Source organism: Helianthus annuus, chromosome 15, assembly GCF_002127325.2.
Source record: "Helianthus annuus cultivar XRQ/B chromosome 15, HanXRQr2.0-SUNRISE, whole genome shotgun sequence".
NCBI classification, from domain to species: domain Eukaryota; kingdom Viridiplantae; phylum Streptophyta; class Magnoliopsida; order Asterales; family Asteraceae; genus Helianthus; species Helianthus annuus.
Genome location: NC_035447.2, coordinates 106773635 through 106789744, shown reverse-complemented (window position 1 = coordinate 106789744; position 16110 = coordinate 106773635). Strand labels below are relative to the sequence as shown.

The following is a 16110-nucleotide window of genomic DNA, read 5'->3' as shown; positions in this document are numbered from 1 at the left end:
GCTTTTACCATCATCCTACTGGCACCCCCTGTCGCAAATGCTTCACCTGTAACAGACTAGGGCATTTTGCCAACCGTTGTCGCAACAACCTGAAGCCCGATCAAAACCAAGCTATGGTAGCTCAACACCCTGCTCCCAATCAACCTCAGAACCAAACCGTTCGTGTGCGAGCATGTTATAAGTGTGGTGATGTAAACCACATGGCAGATGTCTGTCCTCAACGAAAACAACCACAGCAACCACAGCAACCACAGCAACAACAGCAGCAGCAGCAACAACAGGCTCAACAACCCGCTCGAGGCCGAGCCTTTCTTCTCACTACTGCTCAAGCTCAAAACGCGAATGATGTCATTACTGGTACGTTCCTTGTGAACCATATTTATGCTTCTTGTCTATTTGATACTGGCGCCGATAAAAGTTTTGTGTCGTTAGAATTCGAGTCCTTGCTCAAGTGTAAACGCTCTAAGTTGCCAAAATCTTTCGCTGTCGAGGTCGCTAATGGTAAAACCGTCACTGTCGATTCCGTTCTCTCCAATTGTTCCTTGATTCTCAACGATCATACGTTTTCGATCAACCTTATACCTATGCAAATGGGTAGCTTTGACATCATAGTAGGCATGGACTGGCTTAGGCGAGTTCGTGCTGAAGTTGTTTGTTCTGAAAAGTTTATCCGTCTTCCTCTTCCAAACGGTGATTCCCTACACGTCTATGGTGAAAAGCCTTCTCAAGGCCTTAAGCTTATGTCGTGTATCAAAGCAAACAAGTGCTTACGCAAGGGTACCTTCGCCTTTCTCGCCCACATTGTGGAAAAGAAGGACAAAGGCCCAAGCATAAGCGACGTTCCTGTTGTACGCGACTTTCCGGATGTATTTCCCGACGATCTTCCTGGTCCGCCTCCTGCTCGTTCTGTCGATTTTCGCATCGATTTAGTGCCTGGTGCTACACCTGTCGCTAAGTCCCCTTATCGTTTAGCACCATCTGAGATGCAAGAGCTCTCGAGCCAACTTCAAGAGCTTCTTGACAAAGGCTTTATACGCCCTAGTACTTCTCCTTGGGGCGCTCCCGTTTTGTTTGTCAAAAAGAAAGATGGATCATTCCGTATGTGTATTGACTATCGTGAGCTCAACAAGCTTACTATCAAAAACCGATACCCTCTTCCTCGCATTGATGACCTCTTCGATCAATTGCAAGGCGTGACCTGCTTTTCAAAGATCGATCTTCGTTCTGGGTATCATCAACTTCGAGTACTCGAAGAAGATGTACCTAAAACCGCTTTCCGCACGCGTTATGGTCATTACGAGTTCGTGGTCATGCCCTTTGGTTTGACCAACGCACCTGCTGTTTTCATGGATTTAATGAACCGCGTGTGCAAAGCATACTTGGACCGTTTTGTGATCGTCTTCATCGACGATATTCTCATCTATTCCAAGACGCAAGAAGAGCATAAGCGACACTTGCACCTTATCCTTGAACTCCTTCATACTGAACGTCTATACGCCAAATTCTCCAAGTGTGAATTTTGGCTAAAAGAGGTTCAATTCCTTGGTCATACTGTCAACGAACTTGGAATTCACGTTGACCCCGCTAAAATCAAAGCTGTGAAAAATTGGATCGCACCTAAATCTCCGTCTGAAATTCGCTCGTTTCTTGGTCTTGCTGGTTACTATCGTCGTTTTATCTCCAACTTTTCAAAAATCGCCGTCCCTTTAACCTCCTTGACTCAAAAAGAGAAACCTTTTGTTTGGGGTCCCGAACAAGAAGAGTCTTTTCAAACGCTCAAGGACATGCTATGCAATGCTCCTATCCTAACGCTTCCTGATGGTAACAATGATTTTGTCGTGTATTGCGACGCTTCAAACCGCGGCCTTGGTTGTGTCCTTATGCAACGTGACAAGGTTATCGCTTACGCATCAAGACAACTCAAAATTCATGAGAAAAACTATACTACCCACGACCTTGAACTTGGTGCAGTCGTTTTTGCATTGAAGATTTGGCGACACTACCTTTATGGTACTAAATGTGTGGTCTTCACCGACCATAAGAGCCTTCAACACATCTTCAACCAAAAGGAACTAAACATGCGTCAACGTCGTTGGGTGGAATTGTTAAACGACTACGATTGCGAAATCAAATACCACCCAGGTAAAGCAAATGTAGTAGCCGACGCCCTTAGTCGTAAAACTCATGTCAAAAGTATCCGTTGTTTCCAACTCGTCCACGATCTTCAAAATCGCATACGTAACGCTCAATATACATCCGTTAATGAGGGTAACCTCTACAACGAGATGCAATGTGGTGCTGAAAATAGTCTCGTGTCCAAATCTGATGGCATTTTATACTATCTCAATCGCATCTGGATTCCCAACCGTGATGATCTTTGCAAATTCTTGATGAAGGAGGCCCATAACACGAAGTATTCTATTCACCCTGGTGCCGACAAGATGTACCATGATATGCGTACATCCTATTGGTGGCCTGGAATGAAGAAGGATATAGCCACCTTCGTCTCAAAATGTCTCACATGTTCCAAAGTGAAAGCTGAACATCAACGTCCCTCTGGCTTACTCAAACAACCAAGAATTCCTGTCTGGAAATGGGAGAGCGTTGCCATGGATTTTATCACTAAGCTTCCTCGCACTACTGCTGGTCATGACAGCATTTGGGTAATCGTTGATCGATTGACCAAGTCAGCTCACTTCCTCCCTATTCGTGAAGATTTCAAAGTCGAGAAATTGGCTAAGGTCTACATGAAGGAGATAATCTGTCGTCATGGTATTCCCATCGACATCATTTCTGATCGTGATGCTCGTTTTACGTCTCGTCTCTGGCAAACTTTTCAATCTGCTATGGGTACTAAACTCAACCTTAGCACTGCCTTCCATCCTCAGACTGACGGTCAAACCGAGCGTACTATCCAAACCTTAGAGGATATGCTTCGTTCATGCGTAATAGATTTTGGTGGCAACTGGGATTCACATTTGCCCTTGGTCGAATTCTCGTACAATAACAGTTATCACGCGAGTATTCAAATGGCACCTTTCGAAGCATTGTATGGTCGCAAGTGCCGTTCGCCTATTTGCTGGCACGAGATTGGTCAAGCCCAAATCACCGGTCCCGAGCTTATACAAGAGACGACGGACAAGATTTTACAGGTTCGAGACAACTTATTGAAAGCCAGGAGCCGACAAAAGAGTTACACTGACAAAGGACGCAAACCTATGGAATTCGAGACAGGTGACTTCGTGCTTCTCAAGGTATCCCCTTGGAAGGGCGTGGTTCGATTTGGCAAGAAAGGGAAACTCGCACCTCGCTACGTTGGTCCTTTCAAAATTCTCGAGAGGATTGGCGAGGTTGCGTATAGACTGGACCTGCCCGAGGAACTCAGCAATGTACACCCTGTCTTCCATGTGTCCAACTTAAAGAAATGTCTAGCTGACGAAGGACTCCACGTTCCTCTCGAAGACTTACAAGTTAACGAAACACTTCACTTTGTGGAAAAACCGGTCGAAATCATGGACCGAGGAGCCAAGCAATTGAGGCGCAGTCGAATTCCTATCGTCAAGGTTCGATGGGAGGGAAAACGTGGCGCTGAATTTACTTGGGAACTCGAGAGTGATATGAAGGCGAAATATCCACATCTTTTCCCTACTTCTTCCTAAATTTCGGGACGAAATTCCCTAAAGGAGGGGAGACTGTAACGCCCTGCTTATTTGTACTTTCCATTTATAGCAAGTCTTGTTCGCATTTCTATTTTTGGAAGCTTGTTCCTTTTGTATTTCGTATTTCGTTTCAAACCATTGTAAATCCGAGACTTCGATCGTAATGAAATTCGATTTTTTTATATACATGCTTATACGTGTCGCAATACTTGGGTTATACGTTACCAATCTCGAACGTATACGCGTGACCGATACTCGACATACTGATACTCAAAACTTATACGTACTTGTTAGCTATTAAATACGTGATTAATAATAATAATAATAATAATAATAATAATAATAATAATAATAATAATATAATAATAATAACATAGCTAACATCAACTAGACGTTGATGTATGATTTTTACTATAAAAAAAAGTAAATAAATAAATAAAAAATAAAAGGACTTATTGGTTGCCAAACATCAATCGCAGCTTATGGCTGTTTTTAGTAAATTGCTTTTAATTATTACACATTCAAATTCATAATACAAATCATACTATTGGTTGCTTTAATTTAATAATACTCCACCATGGCACAACTTGTATACTTCAATTAAATGTCACAACAAAGAATAAGAAAAATAGTATGGCTGTTAACAGCCTCTTCGGCTAGCAACAGCTTTCAGCTCTTTTTTATTTATTTATTCTTTAAACCTCAACTAATTACTATTAAATGCCAACCAACCCAACCCTAATTCTTCCCTATAAAACCCAAGTGTTGTCCAAGCCATTTTCACTTTTCAAAACACTCTCAACTCTCCCAAACACTCTAAATTCGCAGCTATAATCAGATTTTCGGCCAGATTCAGCAAGCTCCACTAAAGTGAGCATAACTTCTTCATTTCTCATCCGTTTTAGCCCATTCTTTTTCCAGAGCGCTTGGCTTGACCTTGGCTTCGATTCTAGGGGTGTTTCACAGCATACAAGTCCCTGGAACTCCGGCAAAAAGGCTTCAAAGTCCACTGTTCAAGTTTGTTTTCATTAATCTTTGTTTAAACATGAGTCTAACTCACTCAAACCCACGTGCTTATGCTTATAACCACTTCTATGGTTAGTTAAGCTTAAAAACGGGGCTGAGACATAAAACATTAGAGGTTAAACCTCAAATAATTTCTGTTTTGTTTAGGGTTTTGACCCACAAGTCATGTTCAAGCTTCAAACTTGATATAGGAGTGATTATGGAACAACTTGGGTTTTTCCAACATAAAATCCCCACATGATTTGATGATTTCTCATAGCGTAGATTGTTTACATTATTGTACTAATCTTAGTTCATGACCCTCCTTGTTTGTTGTTACAACAAGTGTAGTGGTGAACATTTACGAGGTGCCTAAATGGAAGCTTGTTCTTCCTACCTCCTACATGATTTCTATGACACATCTTGAGGTACCTAAATGAAGATGTAATCTTCTACCTCATACTTGAAATACTTGAACATTTGGACTTAATAATATATACTATACAACCTAAATAATATCTATGTACGTTCGAACCTTTGATGTTGAAATCATGTTCATTTGTCAAAGTAGTAGAACATCATCTAAGGACCTAAACCTTGTTATGATTCTTATGGGTGTTCAACTCATGAAATTATTATAACCCTTGTGGTTACCAAGTGTCATACAAGTGTTATGTGTGAAGATGATTATTTTGATATAATATTTTCATGTCCATTTAGTTTCGAATTCTTAATCTTCCGATTTCCCCAAACTCATACACTTTGTTCCTTTGTGTAGAAGGACAAGGTGCTCCAACTAGCTAATCCAACAACCAACTTACTCTCGGATTCTCAAGTTCAAGACTTGCAAAACCGTGAGTACACTCGACCCATTTACATTTTAAACCACTTTTGGGTTGTAACATGTTACCATACAAAATTACACTTACACACACATAAACATGCCTTATGAACTCAATCCGTTATACATGCTACTTGTTATGCTAGATAATACATGCTTTATGCCATTACTATGTTATACCCTCGCTTAACAATTATAGCGCTATAGGAGTAGCACACCACCCGACGGGGGATTGTTAGGTCATTATACTATACGGTCTCGTCACTTTTGTGGCGAGGGATGCTAAATACTAGTGGACACTTTGGGTTTAGACGTAATAATATGCATGCTAATTACCTTGCTTACAAATTGCCATGTGGATTCGAGTAAAATGCTTTATACTTATGTTATACTATTTGAACCTTGTGTACTCGCCTTTGCTTTTGCATTGAATTTTATTTTAACATGTTACAGGTTGATGATGATGATGCTATGAAATGAAGTAGCAATGATGCCTAGATACACATATAGACGTTTAGGTTTAAATGTTGTATCAATTTTGATTATGATGTTATGTATTTCTTTTGAACTTGTTATTTGAATTTCCTTGTATTGTTGTCAAATTAAATTATGAAATGAAATCGGTTTATTAAATATTGACACAAATAGTGTTATGAAGTCTCTAGCAATCTTCACACTTCGTCTCATCCCGATGTTTCCGCCATTGGTTGGGGTGTGACACCCATCTTTTACTGTTTTCCAAACTGTTTTGGGGTGAAACACATGTGCCTACTTGTTACTTTCATGTTTTCCTGTTTTCACATCATATACTTGCTATGCTCATTAGTACACTATTAGTACATGATTTACATTACATTGTTTCGCTATGTATGTTTACTTAGCATACTTAGTACATTGATTTACGTTATATTTCTGCTATGTGTGTTGACTGATAGCATGCTAGCACATTGATTTACATGACTTTTATGCTATGTATGCCCATTGTGTGCGTACTTAGTACATCATTTTATACTACATTTTATGCTATGTATGCCCATTGTGTGCGTACTTAGTACATTTATTCATCACATGCCTACATTTTGGTATGACATTTGGTTTGTTTAAATTATACAATGTACATTCATTAACACCGATCATGCCGCCCGTTAGTAGGTAATGGTACCATAGGACTTGACAATTCCCATTCCTGAAATCTCGGGTTTGTTTGGATTGGAAGGAATGACCGAATACGATAAACAATAACACATGTAGACCTTTAATTTGTTTAAAGGTCTATCACTACAGTCACAAAGGCTTGAATGTATGCATTTTCACAATACCGCATAAATGTTTGTATCAGTATAGCATGCAATTGTTCCACAAAACATAACCTTGACTTAAACTATGTTTAATTCAATACCCTGTTTTTGTGCATTTTTACCTATGGCCTAGTTGATATATTTCACATGCCATACATGATATTTTTGATACACATTATATGATTTACAGTAAACATAAACAATTTGACATTATATACACACTTGGTGGTTTACATTAGACATGAACATTTTGATATGGCTTACACAATAACACTTGACAAATTGATTTATACATGAACAATTTACATGGTGGTTGGTTTGGGTAAATGGTTTGAGTAACGTGGCGTATGTAATATGATACAAACATGGTGGATACGCCGCTCGTACTTCCTATATATAAATGTTTGTATAATATTACCTATCGTAGCATTATTTAAATCATTTCAGTTTAGACATATTACGTTTTACACAAATAACATACTCTTCACAAGACATATTATCTTATACAAACTCATTTTACTTGGTTATTCGTTTAACCTTACATTTATCTATACATATCATCTGACTTTTTCGTTTTTCAAATGATTTACAAGACACAACAATTTACAAGGTTCATGACTGACTGTTATTAAACGTTTTCTTTAAACTCAAGTCATGAATCCCATTTTCACAAAACCTATGTATCTCACAGGCATTTTTATGCTGACATACCTACTTTCACATGTGTTTTCAGGAGCTATCGCTTAGGATGATGATTGTGATACTAGGGCGGACCTGTGCCTTAGAGACATAAAAACGAAGATAGACTAGTTTAATTATGTTATAAACTCTTTATTTCCTGTTTAAAGACAATGTAATACGTTTGTTTGATAAATAAAATGTAACTTTAATTGCCATGGATTTGAAACAATTAATTCTGTCCCAACACTCCCCGACGTTTCCGCCGCGGTTGCATGTTATACGCGGTCGGGGTGTGATAGAAGAGTTGGTATCAGAGCTAATGGTTATAGGGAATTAGGTTATTAGTAATGCTTTGACCTAGACTATAACTTTCTAGGACCCTAACACAAGTTATCTTGTGTCTAGATTTTAAAACATGCACTTCACCTATCCTTAGGTGATAACCACAACGAGAACTTCGATTCCGAATCCGCTTTAAAAATTAATCATCTGTTCTAGGATGATTGATTACTAGGTTTTGAACCCTCTGTTATAAGGTTTTGAACCCCTTTGAATTTTCAAAAGTCTCGTCAAGGTTTTCGGGTTTTAATAATGTGAACACGTGCGAACTGGAAGAGTGAATGCCTGTACCCTGGGTTTTCTGTCTAAGGCTAGAGTGTTCGTACAAATCCACATAATCGGACCAGTCACTCTTACCTGGGAACTCTTGGGGTGAGTGTTCACTTATAGGCGAACATGTCTTCGCGATACATTATTATTGACCCATTTACTTTGATTAGACATTGTGTATCGCCTGTTTGCTTAGCGATGCATAACCACCATCTTTGCTTTTATTGATTTTGTTTCATCTCATTCTCTTCATCCAATCATCTCACTCGTTTCCTTTCATGTTTTCCTCTTCTAGAATGCCTCCTCGACGCGACAATCAAGTAGCAAATGCCGAACTGGCAGAAATTATCGCACAACAGATGGCTGCTGCACTTCCAAACCTCTTTGCTCAATGGAATCAAGCCAACAACAACAACAATGCTCCATGTAATTTCAAAATTTTAACTCGGCTAAACCACTCAAGTTTAGTGGTTCTGAGGGAGCAACTGGGCTTCTTCAATGGTTCGAGAGCATTGAGAATACCTTCCGTCATGTGTAGTGTCCTGACAATCGCAAGGTCGAGTTTTCTTCAAGTGTGTTTCAGAAGAGGGCTCTTACGTGGTGGAACGGGGTTATGAGGGATCGCGGTGCAGAAGTTGCTCTAGCACAGACATGGGCTGAACTTAGGGCCCTAATGATGAGGGAGTTCTGTCCTCGTCATGAACAGCGAGCTTTGGAGAAAGAGTTTGATGACTTAAAACAATACAGTGGCGAGCACCGTGCTTATACAGATAGGTTTGAGGAGTTGAGTCTGCTTTGCCCGACAATGGTTGCCCCACTCGACAAGGCCATCGAAAGGTACACCGACGGCCTACCTGACTCGGTACAAGACATCATTACTGGTAGTAACCCTACCACACTCCGTCAGGCAACCGAGTTATCAGCAACACTGACTGAGTCGCAGATTCGAAAGGGAAAGCTGCACAAGAAGGGTGACAAGGGAAAGAAGCAGGCGTCTGACAACGAGGATAGCAAGAAAGGTCAAAACAAGAAGGGAAAGGATTCTGGTTCTACTAGGGGGTCAAGGAAGCATAAGGCATCCCAAAACTTTGCTGTCACTGCCCAGGTTAACCAGGCAGCTCCCAACCAACCCGCACAGCCTCCAGCCAAGAAGCCTTATCTTGGCAATGCACCTTTGTGCAGCAGGTGTAACAACCATCACCCACCACAGGTTCAGTGTCGTCAATGCACCAACTGTGGAAGGAATGGTCATCTTGCTGCCACCTGCCGCATTCCTGCTAACCAGAACCAAGCTCAGCCTCTTGCTCAGCAACAAGGTCAAGCTGCACGACCTCATTTTCCTCCTGGTTCGTGCTACAATTGTGGGGATCTGACCCACTACAGAAATCGGTGCCCAAGGCTAGCCAACCAGAATCAGAATGCCAATCAGAATCAGGCTCAGGCTCGAGGTCGAGTCTTCAACATGAACGCACAAGAGGCACAAGTAGATGATAATGTGGTGAACGGTACGTTCTTTATTAATAATCAGCCTGCATCTGTTCTTTTTGATTCGGGTGCTGATAAGAGTTTTGTGTTGTTATCTTTTGAACCATTGCTTCGAGTGTCTAGAACGAAACTAGGTAAACCATTGACAGTAGAAGTGGCGAGCGGTGAACCCATTGTTCTTGATTCTGTTCTCCGCAACTGCCAGTTGAACCTTAACAACCATCTTTTTCCTATTGACCTCACGCCTATGCAACTTGGAAGCTTCGACGTTATTGTGGGTATGGATTGGTTAGCCAAGTATCGCGCAGAGATAGTTTGTTTTGAGAAGATCATTCGCATGCCGCTTTCGTCAGGTGAGATCCTACAGGTTCGTGGTGAGAAACCTGCTGGTGGTCTCAAACTCATGTCTTGTTTTAAAGCTCGGAAGTATCTGCGAAAGAACTATGTGGCCTTTTTGGCACATGTTGTAGCAGATAAGGGCAAAGGTAAATCTATTCAAGATATTCCTGTTGTTCGGGATTATTCTGAAGTGTTTCCTGAAGAGTTACCTGGTCTACCCCCAGCACGCCAAGTCGAGTTCCGTATTGATCCCGTACCTGGTGCAAACCCAATTGCCAGAGCTCCATATCGTCTTGCACCGTCCGAGATGCAAGAGTTGTCTAAGCAGCTGCAGGAACTTTCTAACAAAGGTTTTATCCGTCCTAGCTTTTCACCTTGGGGTGCTCCCGTTCTTTTTGTCAAAAAGAAGGATGGATCTTTCAGGATGTGTATCGATTATCGTGAGCTTAACAAGCTCACCATCAAGAATCGATATCCCCTACCTCGCATCGATGATCTCTTTGATCAATTGCAAGGCGCTTCTTATTTTTCAAAGATTGATCTGCGATCTGGATATCATCAACTCCGTGTGCATGAAGAAGATATTCCCAAGACAGCGTTCCGCACTCGTTATGGACATTATGAGTTCACAGTCATGCCATTTGGTTTGACTAATGCTCCTGCTGTTTTCATGGACTTGATGAATAGGGTCTGCAAACCTTATTTGGATAAGTTCATCATCGTTTTCATTGATGACATTTTGATATATTCTAAGACGCGAGCCGGCCATGAGCAACATCTCCGTCTTACTTTGGAACTCCTAAAGAAAGAGCAACTTTTCGCCAAATTTTCCAAGTGTGAATTCTGGCTTAAAGAGGTTCAATTCTTAGGACATATTGTCAACGAACAAGGTATTCATGTAGATCCCTCCAAGATCAGTGCGATTAAGGATTGGGATACACCTACTACTCCTACTGAAGTTCGTTCTTTTCTTGGTCTAGCGGGTTATTATCACCGCTTCATAGAAAATTTCTCGAAGATTGCAGTTCCTCTACCTGCTCTAACTCAGAAGAACAAGCCATTTGATTGGGGATTCAAGCAAGAGGAAGCGTTTCTGACTTTGAAACAAAAACTTTGCGACGCGCCTGTCCTAACTTTGCCCGAGGGCAATGATGATTTCGTCGTTTATTGCGATGCATCTAAATTAGGTCTTGGCTGTATTTGATGTATTGTAAAATACATCGGTATTCGCATCGGTTTTAGTCGTTAGTTAGTTAGTTTTAGTGTCGGGTTAGTTTAGAATGTATATACTTTTGATTAAATTGAGTTTCCAGGTCTTTACAGCCAAAAGGAGCGAAAACGAGCCAAAATCTGGAAAGGCAGAAGGCTGGAACGGAAATCGAGGAGTTAGGAGCTGAAATGAAGCGAAAATGCAGTTCTGGAGCTTCCAGGCGGGCCGCGTAAGCTTACAAGCATTTATTACGCGCCCCGCGTTAACTTAAAAAGAGAATTCAGGAATGTTTAAGCTCTCGCGCCCCGCATAAACTTAACCTTAAGCATCACGCGGGCCGCGAGAGTTGTGAAAAGGATTCCAGGTTTTAAACCCCCAAGCGACCCGCGTTGACTCATCAAGTACTTTCAAGCGGGCCGTGAGAAAAGTGTATACGTGCAGCCCACTCAAAGGGTAACGGCTAGTAGGGTTTTTGGGTTATATATTGATCCTCATACGTATCAGCCGATCATCTACGAACTTGGACATCTTTGGGCGACTGTTGGCTGCTGTTTGAAGAGGAAGGAAGCTTTCGGTTGCTAGGAATCATTCGGGTAACATCTTGGAGCATTCGGGAGTGAAGATCCGGGTTTCATCATCCTCATCTTGTCGTTTTCGTTTGTTAAACTTTGTTACGCTATGAATTCAGAATTTATAATATCTTTGATTATGTTTTTGAACATGTTTAGCGGCTAAGTTTTTGTTACTACCTAGACATGGGTGAATGATTACTTTGGTTTTGATTATTTTTGGAATTTTGAATGCTATGGATAGTTTATAAATTGTAAACGGTTTGTTCTATCAGTTAGATGTGTTTGCATGCTTGATGTTGTTTAATTATTAATTATTGCTTCGCATGAATCTTGGTGACGGTCTTTATCACATAATAGAGTCGTGCTAGGTTTTAGGTTTTGGTGACTGTCTATATCACGTAATAAATCTAGAATCTTTAGGGTTAAATCGGCCGAGAAACCTTAGAAGTAATATTTGGTAATTTTATGAAATCAAGTGTTCTACTAATCATCAATAGCTGTAAGGTGCGGGATTATTGCTAGGTCTAAGTGATTAAACCGCAAGGTGGGTCCTTCTTAGGAAGTTAACCTTTTGGCTGCTGTCTAGCAAGTCTAGCTGAGAAAACAAACCTATCCTAGGTTTAGGTCTCGTAAGGGAGTGAGCCTCGTAGGATACTTTTATAAACCCATTAGATGTCTTGTAAAGGAGTCTAATAACCGGTAAATTAACAACCTTTAGGGGATCTTAGCGTGCTCTTGAGAAGGATTAGGGGTCCTTAGATTTCCCGAGGGGTGAGAATCCCAAGATCCCGGTTCCATAGCAGACAACTTCCAATTATAATCATAACTAAAAGCAATCAGGATTCCTGTCTAGGTAGTTCCTTCATCATCCTTGAGTTCAGCCTTCGTGAGAGTTCGTGTCTAGTTCGTCTAGCTAATTTAGTTGAATTTTAATTATAATTTTAGGATATTTAGAAACCCCCCCCCCAATTAATAAACAATTTAGTATGTCGTGTCAGTCTTAGTCTAGATAGAGTCGTAGCGTAATCAGTAGAGTCTCGTGGGTTCGATACTCGGACTTGCTTTAGCTTTACTACATTGATCGGTTCACTTGCCGGTTGTGTGGTTTAGGGTTTAGATCGAGTCTTAGTTTTATAAATTTAAAGCTTAGAGAGTCTAGAATTAGGGTAATTTTAGTTGTTTTTAATTAACCCGTTTTCAGCACATCAAGTTTTTGGCGCCGTTGCCGGGGACTCTTGGCGATTGCGTTGATTACTTTGTTTGGACTTACTTGACATATCACGTGCTAGTTGTTTATTTTGTTTGAGTCATAGGTGTCTAAGTAATTTAGTGTCTTTTATAGTTAGTCGAGTCGTTTAGTAGAGTCTTCTTACTTGTTTGTTCTCGGTTTTTGCAGTTGATGCCCCATACGCGCTCGCAGGGTCCACCACCGCTTCCGTTTACGATCAAGACTTCCGTCTCATCTTCTACACTCGAGGTAAGTTCTTCTAACTCACCTTCGTTTTCGCATTTCACCCCTGATCTCGATTTTCCACTTTCACCAAAGACATCACCCCACGTTTCCCCACCACCCTCCCGTTCTCGTACACCTAGTCCCCCACCCGCTATGGCAAACCGCACCGTTTACCAGCAGGCTACCACCGGTTTCACCGGAGCTACATCACCCATCACCCTTTCGAACATCGCGAACGATAGGTCTTGGCAGATTCCTTCTTACATCATGACCGCCATCACCAATTCAGTCAATTCCATGGTCGTGACGACGAGGATGCCCCCGCTCATATCAATCGCATCACTCGTCTCTGCAGCACCTTCTCCATTGAGGGTGTCAATCTTGATGCTAGATATCTTCAGGTTTTTCCGTTCTCACTCATTGGACGCGCAGCCGTCTGGTTCGATTCCCAGCCCGCTGGCACCTTCAATACTTGGGCAGGTCTTCGCGATGCATTCTTAGCCAAGTATTTTCTGCCAGCCAAGGCATCTCGCCTTCGTGACCAGATTCACTCGTTTCGCATGGAGCCGGATGAGCCGTATCACTTAGCTTGGGAGCGTTTTCAGACCCTGATATCCCGTTGTTCTCAGCATGGTCTATCCGATTGGGCGTTAGTCGAGAAATTCTACAATGGTCTTACTCCTGAGATTAGAGCTCGTTTCGATACTTCATCAGGAGGTCAGCTTATGGGAAAGAAGACGGTGGCTGAGTGTAATGATTTGTTTGAGAGCTTTGCCCACTCCGATATGGACTACATCACTACCAGCAGGACTTCCATTCCTGTACGTACCACCTCGGCCGGTCGAGGGGTAAACCAAGTTAGCTTGGATCCATCGGTAGCTACTGCAGTCGAGGATTTGAGGAAGGAGATGAGGCAAGAGTTAAACGAGATAAAGAAGAAAGTGGATAGGTGTGAGGTTTGTCGAGGAGGTCATGACACTATCGATTGTCCTACCATTACTCTTGAGCAGGTGGAGTACATAGCCGGTCAATCTAGGGGTCCCACGAATCCGTTCAATAATTCAAATTCCGGCTGGCGCGGTAGTAGCAATTCGAGTGGTTATCGTTCGTCTGGAAATCCTCCTGGATTTCCATCTGGTCAGTATCAGAGTAGAGGGCCCGACATTTACACGAGTTAGAGAACAGGGCAGTTTAGTGGGTCAGGTTCGAGTGGGCAATTTTCGAGTGGAGGACCGATTCAGGAGAGTCAAGGCAGTGGAAAGGCTCCTGAGGTTAGTACGAACAGGTTGGAGGAGATGTTTGCCCAGATGATGACACAGACCACGGCGTTCATGAAAAATCAGGAGCAGACTAACAAAAATCACGAACTTCAGCTCAAGAGTCAGCAGGCCACCCTTCTCGATCTCCAGAGAACAGTAGGTGGGCTTGCTAAGCAGTTACAGGAGCATCCACCGGGTCAGTTTTCGGGAAACACTTTCACGAATCCCGCAAACCAGTCAGCGAAGGCGATTACGACCCGTAGTGGGAAGAGTTTGGGAGAGGTTGTGAGAGAAGGAGTTGAGGATGAGAGAGAGGATGAAGTCGATGAGGAGATCGAGATGGAGGCTCCAGGCAAGGTGCACACGAGGCTAGCCCCAACAAGTACCGCACACGCCGAGGAGTCGCCAGTAGAGAAGAGAGTAGAGAAGCAGCAGACGAAGGTTCGGCCGGCACCGGTGATTGATTATTCTCGCCTTCCGTTCCCCGCCCGTGCCAGGCAGCAGAAATATGCTCAGGAGTACGGGAAATTCCTTGAGATGTTTACTCAGTTGAAGATCAATCTTCCGTTCATCGAGGCGCTTCAGTCTATGCCTAAGTATGCGAAATTCCTTAAAGATCTTTTGAAGTGTAAGGAGAGAATCGGCGAGCTTTCGAATATTCCGTTGACAGGAGGTTGTTCCGCGGTAGTCTTGAATAAGCTACCAGAGAAGTTGACCGACCCTGGCACATTCACGATTCCATGTTTCTTTGGGGGAGCCGTTACCCCTGCTCACGCCTTAGCCGATTTAGGGGCCAGCATCAATCTGATGCCATTTTCGTTGTATGAGCGACTTGGTCTAGGAGAGCTTACACCCATGCGCATGTCATTGTCCTTGGCTGACCGATCAGTCAAGTATCCTCGTGGGATAGTAGAGAATTTGTTGGTGAAGGTTGATAGGTTTGTGTTCCCAGTAGATTTCGTTGTGCTCGATATGGAGGCCGATGAGAGAGTTCCTATTATTCTAGGCCGTCCATTCCTTCGAACCGCAAAGGCGATCATTGACGTCTTTGACGGTAAGATTTCTCTTCGTGCGGGTGACGAGATTGTCACATTCGAGATTGATAGAGCGATGCAGCATCCTAGCGGTCGTGATGATGATAGTGGACCGTGTCATTCCGTTTACTTTCTCAATTCATTCATATCGACACATGTCTTGAGTACATTAGTGGAGCCGATTTAGTAGGCGAGGGAGTTGTTGGCGAGCATTCTGACTGTGAAGTTGATGAGGTAGAGGAGGAGCAGTTGGATGAGAGTGATGAGTTGAGTGCTGAGCCGTTAGAACTCGATGCGATTAGTGATGAGAGTACTCCTGTAGAGATTCCACCGCCCTTAGAACTTAAGGTTCTTCCATCCCATCTCGAGTACGCATTTCTAGGAGAGAAGCCGAATATGCCTGTCATCATATCTTAGAAGTTGACAGAGGAGGAGAAGGCTAGGTTGATTGAGGTGCTTAGAGAGCACAGTGATGCGATTGCCTGGAGGCTATCCGATATCAAGGGCATCAGCCCTACTTTTTGCACGCATCACATTCTGATGGAGGATGTTTATAAGCCTGTAGTGCAGCCGCAGCGTCACTTGAATCCGAATATGCAGGAGGTAGTGAAGAAGGAGGTGATGAAGTTGTTAGAGTCTGGTTTGATCTATCCTATTTCTGATTC

General features: G+C 42.4%; 1 protein-coding gene across 1 annotated transcript; it reads left to right on the top strand.

Moving 5' to 3' along the window:
• The first annotated feature begins 200 nt into the window (after nucleotides 1–200).
• On the top strand, nucleotides 201–14330 carry LOC110913991. The gene is made up of 3 exons (XM_022158802.1): nucleotides 201–357; nucleotides 13096–13176; nucleotides 13405–14330. The coding sequence occupies exons 1-3, from the start codon at nucleotides 201–203 to the stop codon at nucleotides 14328–14330; spliced, it is 1164 nt and encodes a 387-aa protein (XP_022014494.1).
• The last annotated feature ends 1780 nt before the right edge of the window (nucleotides 14331–16110 follow it).